The sequence below is a fragment of the Puntigrus tetrazona genome, chromosome 17, assembly GCF_018831695.1.
Source record: "Puntigrus tetrazona isolate hp1 chromosome 17, ASM1883169v1, whole genome shotgun sequence".
In the NCBI taxonomy this organism is placed as follows: Eukaryota; Metazoa; Chordata; class Actinopteri; order Cypriniformes; family Cyprinidae; genus Puntigrus; species Puntigrus tetrazona.
The window spans coordinates 8212620-8227609 of record NC_056715.1 but is presented as its reverse complement, the minus strand read 5'-3'; the positions used below and the strand labels follow the sequence as shown (position 1 = coordinate 8227609).

Below are 14990 nucleotides of genomic sequence, written 5' to 3'. Positions count from 1 at the left end.
TATATATATATATATATATATATATATATATATATATATATATATATATATATATATATATATATATAATTTTTTTCTTTCTTTCTTTCTTTTTTTTTTTTTAAGATGTAATTTTTTTTTTTTTACTTTCAGCTTAGCCACCTAACGGAGAGAAAGTGTAACTGACAAGCAAACGCCACATTAACCAGAAGCAAAATCACCAGCAAGTCTCCAAACAGCGGTAACTAACTTTGGTCAGTCCTTTTTAATTAGCTTCAGAAGAGTGTATCTGACAAACACTAAAGAGTGTTAAATAATAATTGCATCATCAAATGTCATCTCATTCACTGTGCACATTTCTGGAAAGTACTGTGGGCGGTACTTTTCAAAATAGATGCATGCTAAAATAGCTACAGGACTGAGAGGGGCCAAATCATTCAGGAAACTGCAGCGAACGTGACATCTGTGACCTCAGCTACTTGGAAAGGAGGTCTAATGACAACTGAAAGGTTGTTTTTAATATATGAAACAAAAAAAACAACAGAAAAAGTTATTTCAAAATGTATACAATTCATTGGATTAGAAAAGAAATACATTTGCATAGCTTTTACAAACACTTTCAGCTCTTCTTATCTGATGTGGTAGTTATTTGTTTTACTAATCTTACAGTCAAAATGAAAAAGAAATAAGGAGTTACAAGTCTTCCTGGAATGTATGTGTATTAAAGATTTTCAATAAAACAATACCTTTTAAATCCAATATTTCCACATCCTTTATTTTCTGTAAAAGACTGCTTGATTTGTTTCAGCGCTGTTTTCCTTTTTCTCGCCCACCTTTGCAACACTTTTCTCACCCAAAAACGGGGTACACACAGAATACTGTTGTTTTTGACAAGACAGAGTTTACCAAGGTATTTCAGTATTGTCCCATGCGTATGCTTTACCAGTTTTATACATATTTAGAGTGTCTATAATGTTCATAAGGCATTGGACTGAGTGCTCCGTGCTGAAGAGCTTGTTGTTGGGTATGTTGTGATGGTAGGGCCGAGACAAATCTGTTTTCACTGTTCCAGGATGCAATGACACACACACAATTTTAGAGCGCCCTCGACCCAGCTCAATGGACAGGTTTCTGGTGGCCATGTTTAAGGCAGCTTTAGACATCCTATAGCTGTACCAGCCTCCGAGAGCTAATAACAGAAAAATACACAGAAATGTGCACTTTAAAATTGGCAGAAACAGACCAGATGCAGCTATAAACGACTCTAGATATAATTTCATCCGTGGCCACTCACAGCACATTGCTATAATCGCATATTAGTAGGTGTGATTTATTTGTGCCTTGCTCATGATATTCAGACTGATTTGGGAGGCTGCCTTGAATGGGGACAGCAATTATTGTGAAAAATGTTTTTGCATTATTAAAGATACATGTTCATTTTGTTTTGGTATTGTTATACTATTATTTTGATAATATGCTTTTAGAGTGCACCACAAACTTCACGTCAGAACAAGTTAGACAGCCTCGAGTACATTTAACTTTCTAAACTTTCACTTTTTGACCGGTGAGCAATTCTTCCATACTGTGCCCAAACCTCATTTTTCTATATAAATGTAGAAAATCTTTTCTCTTATGCTAGACACCAACCATTGTCTCCTATAGAGCCCACTCTAGCAGTCATGTTCACAATGATGCCACTGTGCTGTTTCTCTTTATTTGGGGGCTGTTGGCCGAACGCCCCCGTTCCCTTCTGAAGCAGGGGGGCAAAATACTTGGCCATCACCAGTGGACCCACTGCATTAATGGTTAAAGTAGAAATTACTCCCTAAAGGAGAGAAAGAAAGAACGCCAAAGCTTTATATATATATATATATATATATATATATATATATATATATATATATATATATATATATATATATATATATATATATATATATAACTCAATAATTATAAAATGTTTTAAACGAGTACGTCTTCGGTATCTGTCAAAATGGTCTATGTGTCTACCTGAGCGGACACGTCTCGTAAATGTGTTTCTCCTTTACCAGACGGATGAAGCATAGCTGCAGAATTAATGATCAAGTCCACCTTCCCGAAGGCGGCTCTGACGCTCTCAGCCGCGCTCGCGATGTCTTCTTCCCTGCACGCGTCCAGCTCGAGGACAGTCAGTCTGTCCGGGTGCTGCTCTCTCAGGGCTGCCAGACGATGAGCGGCGTCCGGGTTCCTGCATGTGGCGACCACGGCTGCCGGAGGCCTGTTGAACAGCAGATATCTGCAGAACTCAAAGCCCAGACCTCTACTCGCGCCCTGCACGAGCGCCACAGCAGCCATGACTCCTTACGAAAACAAAATGCGCGTTAATTTGTTATTGGCTGCCCTCTATAGGAGGAAGGAGGACGCTTACGCAATCAACCAGTTTTTTTTTAACTCCTGTGTTTCCGTTCTGCATGGCCTACATGTAGTTTTTGTCAATTATTGATTTGGAATCAATATCTTTCTTTAATGTTTTTGTGAAGTTTCTTATGCTCATCAAAGTCTCAATCTATCAGTCTAATTAATATCGAGTAATATTGTTATCATTTCTAATATTGGTTTCCTGTTTTAATACATTGTAAAATAGAAATGTTCTGTGTCGTAGTGATGAATTCCAATCAGACATTTATTATGTAGCCTATTTGATCCGAATCTAACCATGCCATGCCAACAACTGAGAAGGTTAGGGATTGGGATAAATCTGTATTTTGGACAGTAATGTTGATCCAGGATGATGTCTTACTTGGCAAAATCACGGCGACCCGCAGCTTTTTACCCCAAACACCGTCCTTTTACACGTTCTTTAGTTTTTCAAAAACACTATAGCTCTAATTATCTTAAAACTGAAAATCATTAAGAATGCATTTGTCTAAAAAAAATTAATTTCAGCAGTTCTCGTTTGCTACTTAAATCTACAGCATAAAAAACATCAAATATTAGATCAAGTAAGCACAGAATCAACACACAAAATAAAACTTGACAAAACAACAAAAATATGCTTGCTATATTATTATCAGTAAAAGTCATAGATGTAGTAGCATAAAGAGTGAAGGATTCATGAAAGCGTGTCGTTGAGTTTGACGCAAAAATAAGAGGCATCTGTTCCTCAGAACTAACTTGACCTTTCTTGACTCGATTTTACAGCTACCTTTCCGCAGCTGGTCGTGTTAGTGTTAGTGTTAGTGACCGCTCTGAAGCGCGCAGCCGCAGGTGTAGCTCGTCCAGCGCACTCTTCGGTAAAAGCGCATTCGCTCGGTTTTTACTTTGTCACCAGGAGGCGACAGTGTAGCTTGTTTCTGGATGAAATTTCAGTATAGTACTTTGTGAAACAAGAAATATTCTGTTATTCCGCCTGGTTTACGTGGAATCGTGCTCTTCTTTTATTGTACATGAAACAGAAGTGGAATGAAAATCTCTCTAGTATGACTCTCCAGACTGTTTTGGCCATCGAAATCACAAATTAAACAAATCATAATTCTTGGGCCTTCAGAGTAAATTATCTTATTTTTATGATTTTATGCGTTTTTTAAAATCTATTTTGTTTTATTTTATTTGTTGTTTCACAACCAAAGTGTCCTTGTGGTATGACTATTTGTCCTATTTGGCTATTGGCTATAAAATGATAAATTGTATTGAATGGATTTAATTATTATTATTATTTTTTTTAATTACCGCAATATTCACACAAAATATTACATGTCACAAATGGCTCAATATTGTTAAAACCCACCCGTAGCAGTGCAAGTTGTAGGCCTTTTTTTAATGGTAGCTTCAGGACTTTTTTTTCATTTGTAGAAGATAAAATGTTAAAATCGGAGACGGAAACGTTTTACTATATTTTGTTATTCAGTGTAATACATTACAAATCCATGACTGTTATCATTTTGGTGTTGCGACGGGGAAAGACTGACGTCTGTTTGCTAAAAGTTTGGTCACAACCATCAATGCTTAAAAACAAAACGATAAACTTTCTTTTCACCGAGTTGTTGTCAGAACACAGTGTGCGAAAATGACGAACAAACGATGTCCTCCAAAAATAGAGAAATTAGCCGCGCGTCAGTGACTGAACGCTAATCGGATGCGCATCACTCATTGCGCGCGCAGCTGTGATCTCGTGCCATCGTCGGCGCTCTGAAAAGTTCATGGATAAAAGGAGCACGGCATGGTGCTGGGTGGTACCAACAGCTCAACTGTCGCGCAAAGCCACATAGAAACTATGAAGTCCTTGATGGGCGAGGAGCACGCGCTAGAGACAGGTGCAAGCGTGGAAACCTCTAACGGCATGATGATCTCCGAGGTCCTTATCCCTCGCCTGTTCAAAATTGCGCACGAGTCTGGAGAGGTGGCAGTGGCTGCGGGCTCCGGATCCTTGGAAATGAAGCCCTCCGGCTTCCCGATACTTCTGGAGATGATGGAGGTCTCAAACGGCACGCGCTGCGCGGAGCAGATTCTCAGCTACGGAGAGGTCGAGAAGGTGCTTATCGGTGGAGTGCTGACCATGCTCACGCTCATCACGATCTGCGGGAACTTGCTTGTGGTCATCTCCGTGTGTTTCGTGAAAAAGCTACGGAAGCCCTCCAACTATCTCATCGTATCCCTCGCGCTCGCGGACCTCTCCGTTGCGCTCGCGGTGATGCCGTTCGTCAGCATCACGGACCTGATCGGTGGCCGCTGGATTTTTGGCAAGTTCTTCTGTAACGTGTTTATAGCCATGGATGTGATGTGCTGCACCGCTTCCATTATGACCCTCTGCGTTATTAGCATCGACCGGTGAGTTTTCTCAAGGGTGCACTGCTTATTGATGATCACAATCATGATCGGTGATCACGAAAAATCATTTGGCAACACTTTACAATAGCATTGATATCATTAGTCAATCTATTAGAAATCATGAACTAAAAATCAACAGCATTTGTTATTTTATGTTAATATTTTTGTACATAAGCAATTTTTTAACAATAAATTCGAGTACAGTTTAAAGTATAAAACATTTATAGGCTATTCAGAATAAATGAACGTTTTTACATATTTTTAATATTATATATTTTTATATTGCATTATTTACAAAAATAATTTAGAATGAACAGTGTACTCATAAATTAATATTTACATAGATTCATATATAATATATAAAATATATATTTTATTTTAAATAAAAATTTTTTTTCGTTCAACTGAATATTAATTTGCAAATAATAAGTTCTATAATTATATATCATAATTTTAAAATGTTGTGTTCAACTGATGTTAATGAATTATTAAACGTTATTGTGAAGTTTTTCTAATTACAGTTGTTATCAAGTAGATTTCTTTAAAATTGCATGCCTCCAAGTTTTATTTTTCTGCTATAAAACTATGCATAATTAATTATTATGAAATGACATGCAGTGGTGCAAAAACTCATAGATTCTTCGGTCTTGACTGTTTAGATCAGACCATTAAACAAACTGGATATATTTTTGCCTTGATAAAATGGCTATCAAATAAAGTCCTGTCTTCTTACTTGCCCATGTATTTTCTCTCTTTAACAGGTACCTTGGCATCACCAGGCCCCTAACTTACCCAGTGAGACAGAATGGCTGGTGTATGGCCAAAATGGTGCTTTCTGTATGGCTGCTTTCTGCGTCAATCACCTTGCCGCCACTCTTTGGCTGGGCACAGAACGTGAACGATGACCGTGTGTGTCTGATCAGCCAGGACTTCGGCTACACCATTTACTCTACAGCCGTCGCGTTTTACATCCCGATGACTGTCATGCTGGTCATGTATCACCGCATCTACCGCGCCGCCAAGCTCAGTGCTGCCAAACACACCATCACCGGCTTCCCTCGCTCAGGACAGGAGGAGGAAGAGGAGGATGAGGCGGAAGGGGCAGATGGGGCGGAAGAACACGTGGAAGTGGATTGCGTAACCGTGGCGATCAAGCTGCAGAGGGAAGTGGAAGAATGTGCGCGTCTGCCTCGACTCCTGCGAGGAGTGGGCAGGAGGAGCTCGGACCGCAGGAGCATCTCCATATTCAAGCGGGAACAGAAAGCGGCGGCCACGCTCGGGATTGTGGTTGGAGCGTTCACCGTCTGCTGGCTTCCGTTCTTTCTCCTCTCCACGGCCCGGCCCTTCATCTGCGGGACGGAGTGTAGCTGCATCCCGCTGTGGGTGGAGAGAACCCTGCTGTGGCTGGGCTACGCCAACTCACTCATCAACCCCTTCATCTACGCTTTCTTCAACCGTGACTTGCGCACCACCTACCGAAGTTTGCTCAGCTGCCGTTACCGCAATATTAACCGCAGGCTGTCAGCCGCCGGCATGCATGAGGCCCTACGACTGGTGGAAAGACCGGAGGTGGTTGTCTCCGGGTGACCCCAACTGTGCAAACACAGTTCAGAGGTCAACGTACAAGCCTAAATGGTCATGATGACATTTAGGATTGTGTCATGTTTGGACAGTACCGACGCAGTCCGAAACAGCGGTCAAATTAGACAGAAGGGTGCATCATGGTCAATGCGATTGCATTTTCTCATATTTGCTGACACGGGAACACAACCATTGGTTTTCCTTTTGTAGAAGAGAGAAAAATACATATAGCTGATGAATCAAATAGAGTTCAGCTTCTATTTCAGTTCCAGATAACCTAAAAGAAAAGCGATGTAGTTTATATACAAGACGTGCGCGATATTGCACCGGTATCATGATATCTTGTCACTCGATGGACTCTGGATATGCAGATCAATAGAACTGTAGGGAGAAATCGGTTTACATTTATTCATTCTTGAAAACAGAAAACCTCTCAGCTTGGTTTCTGCGTTAAAAACGTTTATCGAGCTGTGAGAAACTCGTTTGTCAACTGTCAGCACCTGTTATTTCACTAAGTGTGATTCATCTGTGTCTGAATCGCTTGCGCCTCTGTGCCGAACACCATTTCTTTCTGCACATGCTTACTCTGTATAAAACCACAGATCATTTTATGCATTGATGGAAAACATATTAAAGCACAGATCTAATGTCAGCTAAGCTTCTTTCTCCAGCTGTGATTAAGCCAGAAGGAACAAGACGTAATCTGATCACAGATCAGTAATTAAAGGGATTTTGATGAGATTGACTCGGGTCTCTTTTTTTTTGTAGGCAGCTATTTATAGGTTGATTCTGCTCAGATCTTATGTAATTAGCTTGTATGTCGCTAGTATTTATTTATCATACATGTCACAGAAACATTCACGCAATTGTAATCAGGGTCAGTCTTTGGAGTCCCTCACAATCACTTGTCACACACCAATTTGTATAATGACTTTTGTACTTATGTCTACCTGTGCAAAATGTAAAGATACTTATTCAATGTCTTTTTACTGTAGTAGGTGTTTTAACATTATAAAATAAAGGATCAAAGTGCTGGGTTTTCTTTTTTATTTTGTTGAAGTACTTGCTTTTACATTTTTGAATCAACCTTAAAAAAAAACGTATTACACATTTTTCCTATTTCTATGACTTCACCTTGAATATTGATTACAACCAGGCGATGAGGATAAGAGAAGAATGGCGGGAGAAGGGAAAGAAAAGAGAAGCGAACTGCGGGGAGGTGTTCCCATTCACTTAGAATCACTAAAGCACTTGTTATGACTCCAATCTAATTAGTTGCCCAGTCCTTGAGGCCCTGCGGGGAATTCTATTTTAAGGGCCCAGCGAGTCTACCTGTGACTGCTACCTGTTCACAAAGAGACCACGCTGCTGCCGATGGTAACGATGGACCTGAATTTACATCAGCACGAATCTGCTCTGGTCCATGAGTATCGTATGAGCACCTGCTCACGTAGAAATCCTTTTTCTCCCCACTGAGCTTAGGAAGTAAAATAAGATAAAGGCTGACGCCGCAGCGGTAGATGGACTGGAGGACTGTAAAATTATAGGTCAGAATAATTCCCTCACATTTCACCCAACTGAGAAAATCTTTTCAGCCATGAGAGTGAGAGGAGAATTATGAGTGGGTAGTAATCACCAGTGTCTTTTTATTACTTTTCTAATTCTCCTCCATCTTTATTTCCTCTTTTTTCGACATTTCAGTGTTCTCTCCATCCATCGTGACAACTCATCAGTGATGAGATTTATTCCAGATTATTGACTCACCTGAGTCCATTTCTTTTTAAGGAAGGCTAATTGATTATTTTTTTGCATAAATTAATTACTTTTGGAACCTTGAGATTAATTCTAAAAAAAATTATGCTCAGCTAAATTATCCCACCGAAAAACGCCGCTAATGTTTTGTGTGAAGCTCATTCGAGTCTTGAACGCTCACACTTTGTCGGTGGATGATAATCACGATAATACAATTTCCTCTCGCTTCGCTCTCGTCTTGGGCTGTTGAACTGCTCTTTATGTGATTCCTGCATTAGAAAAATAGATACGTCTGCATTCTTCATCAGTCTCCCTGCTATTTACATATGAAGTGGTTCGGGAGTGTGTTGGTCGCAAGAATTGCTCAAACTACCTGCTGAGAGAAAGCGAGAGTGATGACAGCAAGCTGAGAAAAATAACAAGAGGCTTCGTGAGCTTTCTGTGCACTTAAGACTGATTAGCTCATACTTGTGCTTGACTCTGCTTTAAAAAAAATGTTCAATATTCAAGCTGGCTTATTTCACAACAGCAGTAATCACAGACGCTAATCATGATCACAGAATTTGCATTATATACAACATTTAACAATTAGTGGCATTGAGAAAACAAAAATAATGGCATCTTTAAAGTGGTGTTCTGATTGGACTATTTTGCCTGTCCAAAATGTTACCTGTCGCTCATCAATGCCCTTTTACGCCCGGATTCACTCGGTTCTGTTTCACTGCTTCTGTCTGTCACTCTTTTTATTCCACGAGGTTATGTCATCCATTTCTAGGGCTTCCTCGCTGCACTGATTATGCGGTAACCTAAGGACCGGCTCAATTGTCACTGTGCAGGTAATTATTATAATGGTTAATGCAATTATGTCTATGTAATAATACTTGAGTGACTGTCTGTATATCTGGCTTTCCTCAAGTTATGTTCCTCTGGAATAAGAACTGAAAGGCAGTGCTGTAGATAAACTAAAATCGACCGCTTTCTCCATCCTAGCTCCATTTCTCCATCACTGTTTTGTGAAATTGCTATACATAATAATCGAAGCAAAGTTATAATCAAGATCATTAACAAAGTTTCTATCAGTTATTGTTTCACTTATTTTTCACACATTTGTGCTTAACAGTGGAATTCCTGGCAAAAAAGATATGAGTCAGGGTGTATATTGTATTCACCTCAGCTTGTTGGTTTGGTTCGTAGCAAATAACACTTTAATTGAGATTTTTTTTAGGAAAAGTGATTGCCGGAAATACTTCCTGTAAATTTTCATTTTAATTTCCCCCTTATAAATGATGATTATGAACGAAACAGCACTTAAAAGCTTCTCAAACTGCAAAAGTATATGGGTATTAATTGAGACAAGCTCTATTGATTTTGTGATTGACAGTTTTTTTCCACTACACAGCCTTTTTTTCCACGTGAAAATGCAATAAATGGGCATATTTGACTTCTTTAAAGATATTTTTTATGCAATGTGAAAAGCCCAAAAGAAAATTATTACAACTGATTAATAACCGTTCATGACAGATGCCTGTATGATGTGATCTGGACACAAATTGCAAAACACTTCATCACTCTGTTTTCTAGAAAACATTAGTCCAGAATTTCCCTTAAAGGCGTACACCTCCTTGTTTTCTCTTTGAAATAAATTGTTGTCGTTGTTTTCGAGGCTAACTGGCAGATATCTGTTCTTGTTTTGATCATGAACTTATTCATGAACATTTTCCTCAATTTTGCAGAAGACAGGACTTATTACCTTGAATTATTTTGCTTTTCAAATAAACGTTTTGTTTGCGGGTACTGTAAAAGCTATTTCCATATTCTACGGAGAGCAGAGGTATTTGAGCGTGTTTATTTATTTTACCTGGTCTTAAAGAAATCGTAGTCTTATACCTTAATCAAACCTGTTTGAAAAGTCTGCTGGGAAATGTGGGGCTGTCCACTGCATGCTGATATATTATATTACTTGTGCACTCGGTGGGTAGGACAACTTTAATAAAAAAAAAAAAAAAAAAAAAAAAAAATTCATGTCAATCTCTGGGAGCACTACAAGTATTTAAGGCTCTTTGGTCAGATCTCCTCTGTGAAGCTGATTATAAAGGGCCGTGTTCCCCACAGCCATCCCATAATCTCACAGCATGGACACAGGAAGCATACATAAACATCCAAACACACCCACACACAAACACATGCCCTATAGTAAAGAGACCATCATCATCAGAAAAATATGACCATATTCAATAAGACAGGATAGCCAGAATGAAACACTAATGGTTGCTTTAGATGGTTTGCAAGAGGAACAATAAAGTCTATGAAACAATACAATAAAATACTATGTTAAAAAAAAAGGCTTTTAAAAGTTGTAAATATCCCTAAATCGCTATTCCCAAGATATTTCTAACTGGACATTTGCGGTATCATTCATATACCCAGAACAAACGCGGAATTACACCAAATTGCAATCGCTGATTTACTTCAAAACTGAAACCCCAGCTGTGAGCAATAGTAATGTCATCGCCTGCCTGACTAATAAAAAGAACACAGTCCCATTATAGTATCATCTTACTATATATTTGGTATGTGGAAGAAATTATCGACAGAAAATAACTGTGTGTGTGTGGGATATCCAGGCGGAGGAGAGGGGGAGAACAAACAGAAACAGGAGGAGGCTAGAGAAGAAGGGTATTTGTATCTAATACTTATATCAGATGATGGCAAGGTTATTTTTATAGCACAGGAAGACTCTTCTATAATATTATATATCATTTATGGAATGCAGTTTGAAATTGCTGACCAATACTCTGAAATATGGCACATATGTTCACACACATACCCATATGTTCTTCAGATGCCCCATGCATGTAACTGAAGCATTCAGTATATTAAATATATTATATCCATATATGCCTTGTTTATCTGTCCTGGTTACATGTTGCAGATCTGATCGTACGCATAAAATCTTTAATAAATCACATTAGAGAATCAAAATCTAAACAGAACCGTCTTTAAAATTCTGTTAGACATAATAGTCAGAAGTACAACTAACTTTGCAGTTGGTTAGAATGAATAATAAAATCAATGTTTTACACACACACTTTTCACACACAGTTCACTAAATTAATTAATAACACCAAATCTGTGCGATCTCTGTGAGAACACGGAGAGTAAAAAAATACACACAAAAAGCTGTCCTGTGAGAAGACAAAATTGAAGAGAGTTCAATAATTACTATATGTTAGTTTTTTGGTACAACCCCACAGACAAAAAAGCAATAGTGTAATTGATTTTTAAAAGGTCAGACTTACTTTACTTACCTATAAATTGTGCATATTTGTATCTAAATGTTGCATATTAATACTTTTTTCTGACTGTACTGTAAAGACGGCAAAAAAACAGCCAAAAAAAATCAGTCACAACATAAAACGTCCCGAAGACCACGATATTATTAGTGAAATTAATTGCAATGTATATCAACACATATTTGCTGTCAGTATCTTTAAGTCATGCCTAAGCAGGTTTTATTAAAAACATTAATTAAATGTTTAATATGCATTACGGTTCAGGTTTAGAGAAGACTATTAAAATGATTTATTGGCTTACACACACACACACACACACACACACACACACACACACACACACACAGAGTCTGAAAGTAAATGGATCTAAATAGATGCGTTCTCTAAAGCCAAGTGGATTAACTTAATTAGTCCAGTCAGCAGCGTAACTATAGCAGACACATTGAAGCTTAAGGTTCAACTGTTTTCTGTACTTCAAGACTGAATGTTTTCTGAAAATCCTTCAGTATGAAGCATTTGGGCAATTTAAATGTCTGCCAGAAAGGTTTTCATGAGATTTTGATTAACGAGTGGTGATGTAATGAGAATGGCATACACTGAAAAAGAGGTTTAGACTCGTACCTCTTTTGCTAAATTGTTCCTTTCACTCATTCCTTAACATTTTGTTCTTTATTTTCTAATTTCTAATTTTCTATTCGCCCCTTTCTGCCAAATCTGGGATTGCAATCTTGATTAAACCGCTCGGAATGAGTCCACTTCTCTCCTTTGCCTTCATCAAGGCTGACGGCGGCAGGTCTTAGGGTATGCTGATGACAGCTTTATTGTGCTTTTAAAGGGTCTTGCATAAATCAACAAAATTATGAGAGAAAGGAACGGAGAGAGAGAGGTGCATTTGTCCTCTTCTCTGCTCTACTGAGAAGCGTCTGCGCTGCTGTTTTAATTAAACGCTTCTCTTCTCTACGCAGTAGTGTTTTGTGAAATCTCAAGATGATACTTTGACACTTGTTCAAAATCAAACATCTGAGCATTAAACATTCGAAGTGTTATTCCTAAAAATGATCAGATGCACCATCTTTTGCATGAAAAATCACCTGCTGATATGTAAAATGTTTGTGGCTATCTGGAAGAGGTGGAGATGTGCTATTTTATGTAAACGATAGTAAAAGATGATAATCATAATTCATAATATGATTCGGATTGTTAAAAAGCTCACTAAAACTAGATTTAATTTAACATCTGATAAGGCAGTTGGATAGTTTTGAAAATAACAAATAAAGAAATAGACTGGGACGCGTATTTAACCATCAATCTGTAAATTGTCAGATGTATGCCAATGACACAATTATATACTTGCATGCTAAAAGTAAAAAAACAAGCTGCAAAAGAATTATGAGCAGAAATGGTTAAGATTACTAACTGGTTAAAAAAATGTGTTTACATCTTAATGTAATGTTTGTGTGTTTTATTTTCAAAGTCTGCAAATAGAGGTCCTGATCCAGATGTTATAATTGCAGGTACAAGGTTTTCAGTTGCTCACAAGTATAAATATCTAGGTATAATACTGGATTCACAGCTCACATTCAAAAAACAAGTTGAAAAAGTTTTGAGTAAATTTAATTTGGCAAGTTTTTAGACATTAAGAATGATTTAAACAACGAGCCCTCATTAATGCCATGATCTTCTGACACATGAATTACTGCCTCACCAGTTGGACTCGTATGGACAGGTGGGACTATTTTATAATGAATAGAAAGACTTTATAAGTCTTCATTTAATGCATACACTTCATTTAATACATAGTTTGAACCTATGATTTGAACACACAAACTCATGTTACTAGTTTGGATGACTCTAACATCTCATTTAACTAAATTAAACGAATGGATCCAGAATCAGCATATGACACATTTACTGAAGTAAGCCATCATTGAACCTTCTTAAAAAAGTTCTGTGTTCCTAAGGAATTAAATCAGGTGAATTCTATAGGAAACAGACACACACACACAACAGTCTACATCGTAAGAACTACAGGATACGGAAAATGCGAGAATTGATTAGCGACCGGGATGAGAGGATTCCCTGAGGAGCTGATAGTTTGAAAGCCTTTTGACCTAGAAATCTTTGCGTCATACAAGATCGACCAACTTAACTTAGACGCTCACATCTGGTAAGATACTTCAAAAAGTATTCTACTGAGTGACCTTAAAAGGGGCAATATAAGACAGAAACAGTGTTTTGGTGCCTGCTGTGTGTTCCGTTCATGCTCTGTAGAGCGTGGCAAACGAGCATGTGAACACAGCAATCAGACAAAACGCTCAACATTAACCTCAAAAGGACAACAAAACATCTGAACAATAAAAAAACAAAAAAGGTAAAAAAGGCAGAAAGAGCATGCATTTCTCACTCATGGTCTTTATTTAGTTGTAAAAATGGAAGAAATTGAGTGCTATTACATTAACGTAAAGGTCAAAACATCAGTGGTAATAAGGGTGGCGACCTTTATAGCAGACGGTCAGATCTGAGCAGACAGACATTACTGATCTGCTCCAGGCAGTTTGTCTATGAAATGCCACACGCCATCCACCTCTGGCCACATTTTTAACCAAGCTGACAATCCCAGCATTAATGTTAAACAGTCATTTTATAAATCACTATGAACAATTATGACAGTCTTTCTACGCGGCCTCCGGTTAACCAAGGTGAGGAGGAATTTGTTTTTTATCAGAACAGATCTGGAGAAATGTATCACTTGCTCAAATGGCTCCTCTGCAGTGAATGAGTGCCACCGGAGGATTAAATTCTTCACAGTTTTATTTAGATTCAGCACTTCTGGATTTGTGCAACAGCAGCTCTCCTTCAGAAAGCCTTATTCCCTGCAATAATGAGTAACACTGAAATTTTACAGTCAAACAAATGCAATTAGATCACACCATTAGAGTGCTGTTTTAACTGGCCAGACGGAAATATGTGTTTTTGTTGTCTGGCTGCCATTTTAGTTAAACTGCCTTTTAAAACCTTTTAAACATTAATTATGTCTCTGTGGTTACAGAACAAAAGAAAAAGCCAACTGGCCAAGTACCACCCTGAAAAAAGCTAAATTATACTTTTGTACTTGCTTTTTTCCCCCAAAAAAGAACAAAGTTGGGCTTTATTAATATAGTTGAAAAGTCATTCTTCAGAAGTCATTCAAGCCAGGGAATGATCACCCCTGACCGGCGGGACTATAGCTGCAGAGGCAAGGCGACTTTTTCACAAATGGTCTCCCATCGATGTGCTTAGCTTAACCAGCCTTCTACACGCTACATCTGCGTTTGTGGTCGGCGACTTAATAAACCTGCTCTATTGAGAAGCTCAATACGGCCATCAGGATGCGCTGCCAACCTAAACAATAAGACGTTAAATATCAAAACCTTAAGAAGAACGGATTAATTCTGACTACCCCTTTAAAGTGAGGAAAAACTGAATAGAAATCAGACACACAGATTCTTTACCATAAAGGGCAGAGACATACGTATCGGTATACAACACGTTTATTAAGTTCAAAAACCCAAACCACGGCTCAGACAAATAACCAGAACA

General features: G+C 38.2%; 2 protein-coding genes across 2 annotated transcripts; one reads left to right on the top strand and one right to left on the bottom strand.

Annotated features, from left to right (window-relative positions):
• Positions 1-726: 726 nt before the first annotated feature.
• Positions 727-2348, bottom strand: zgc:65997 (uncharacterized protein LOC794398 homolog). Its single transcript, XM_043262730.1, has 3 exons — positions 1990-2348; positions 1627-1804; positions 727-1168 (listed from the first exon to the last, which is right to left on the bottom strand). The coding sequence occupies exons 1-3, from the start codon at positions 2311-2313 to the stop codon at positions 882-884; spliced, it is 789 nt and encodes a 262-aa protein (XP_043118665.1). The 5' UTR covers positions 2314-2348; the 3' UTR covers positions 727-881.
• Positions 2349-4112: 1764 nt separating this feature from the next.
• htr7a (5-hydroxytryptamine (serotonin) receptor 7a) lies at positions 4113-7399 on the top strand. Its single transcript, XM_043262415.1, has 2 exons — positions 4113-4785; positions 5547-7399. The coding sequence occupies exons 1-2, from the start codon at positions 4178-4180 to the stop codon at positions 6370-6372; spliced, it is 1434 nt and encodes a 477-aa protein (XP_043118350.1). The 5' UTR covers positions 4113-4177; the 3' UTR covers positions 6373-7399.
• The last annotated feature ends 7591 nt before the right edge of the window (positions 7400-14990 follow it).

Excerpts from the sequence above, each read along its gene's own strand:
- htr7a (XM_043262415.1), top strand. The coding sequence starts at position 4,178 with ATGGTGCTGGGTGGTACCAACAGCTCAACTGTCGCGCAAAGCCACATA. Across the intron at positions 4,786-5,546 it reads TGCGTTATTAGCATCGACCG|GTACCTTGGCATCACCAGGC; the intron begins GTGAGTTTTCTC and ends TCTCTTTAACAG.
- zgc:65997 (XM_043262730.1), bottom strand. The coding sequence starts at position 2,313 with ATGGCTGCTGTGGCGCTCGTGCAGGGCGCGAGTAGAGGTCTGGGCTTT. Across the intron at positions 1,805-1,989 it reads TACGAGACGTGTCCGCTCAG|GGAGTAATTTCTACTTTAAC; the intron begins GTAGACACATAG and ends TCTCTCCTTTAG. Across the intron at positions 1,169-1,626 it reads GGGCTCTATAGGAGACAATG|CTCTCGGAGGCTGGTACAGC; the intron begins GTTGGTGTCTAG and ends TTCTGTTATTAG.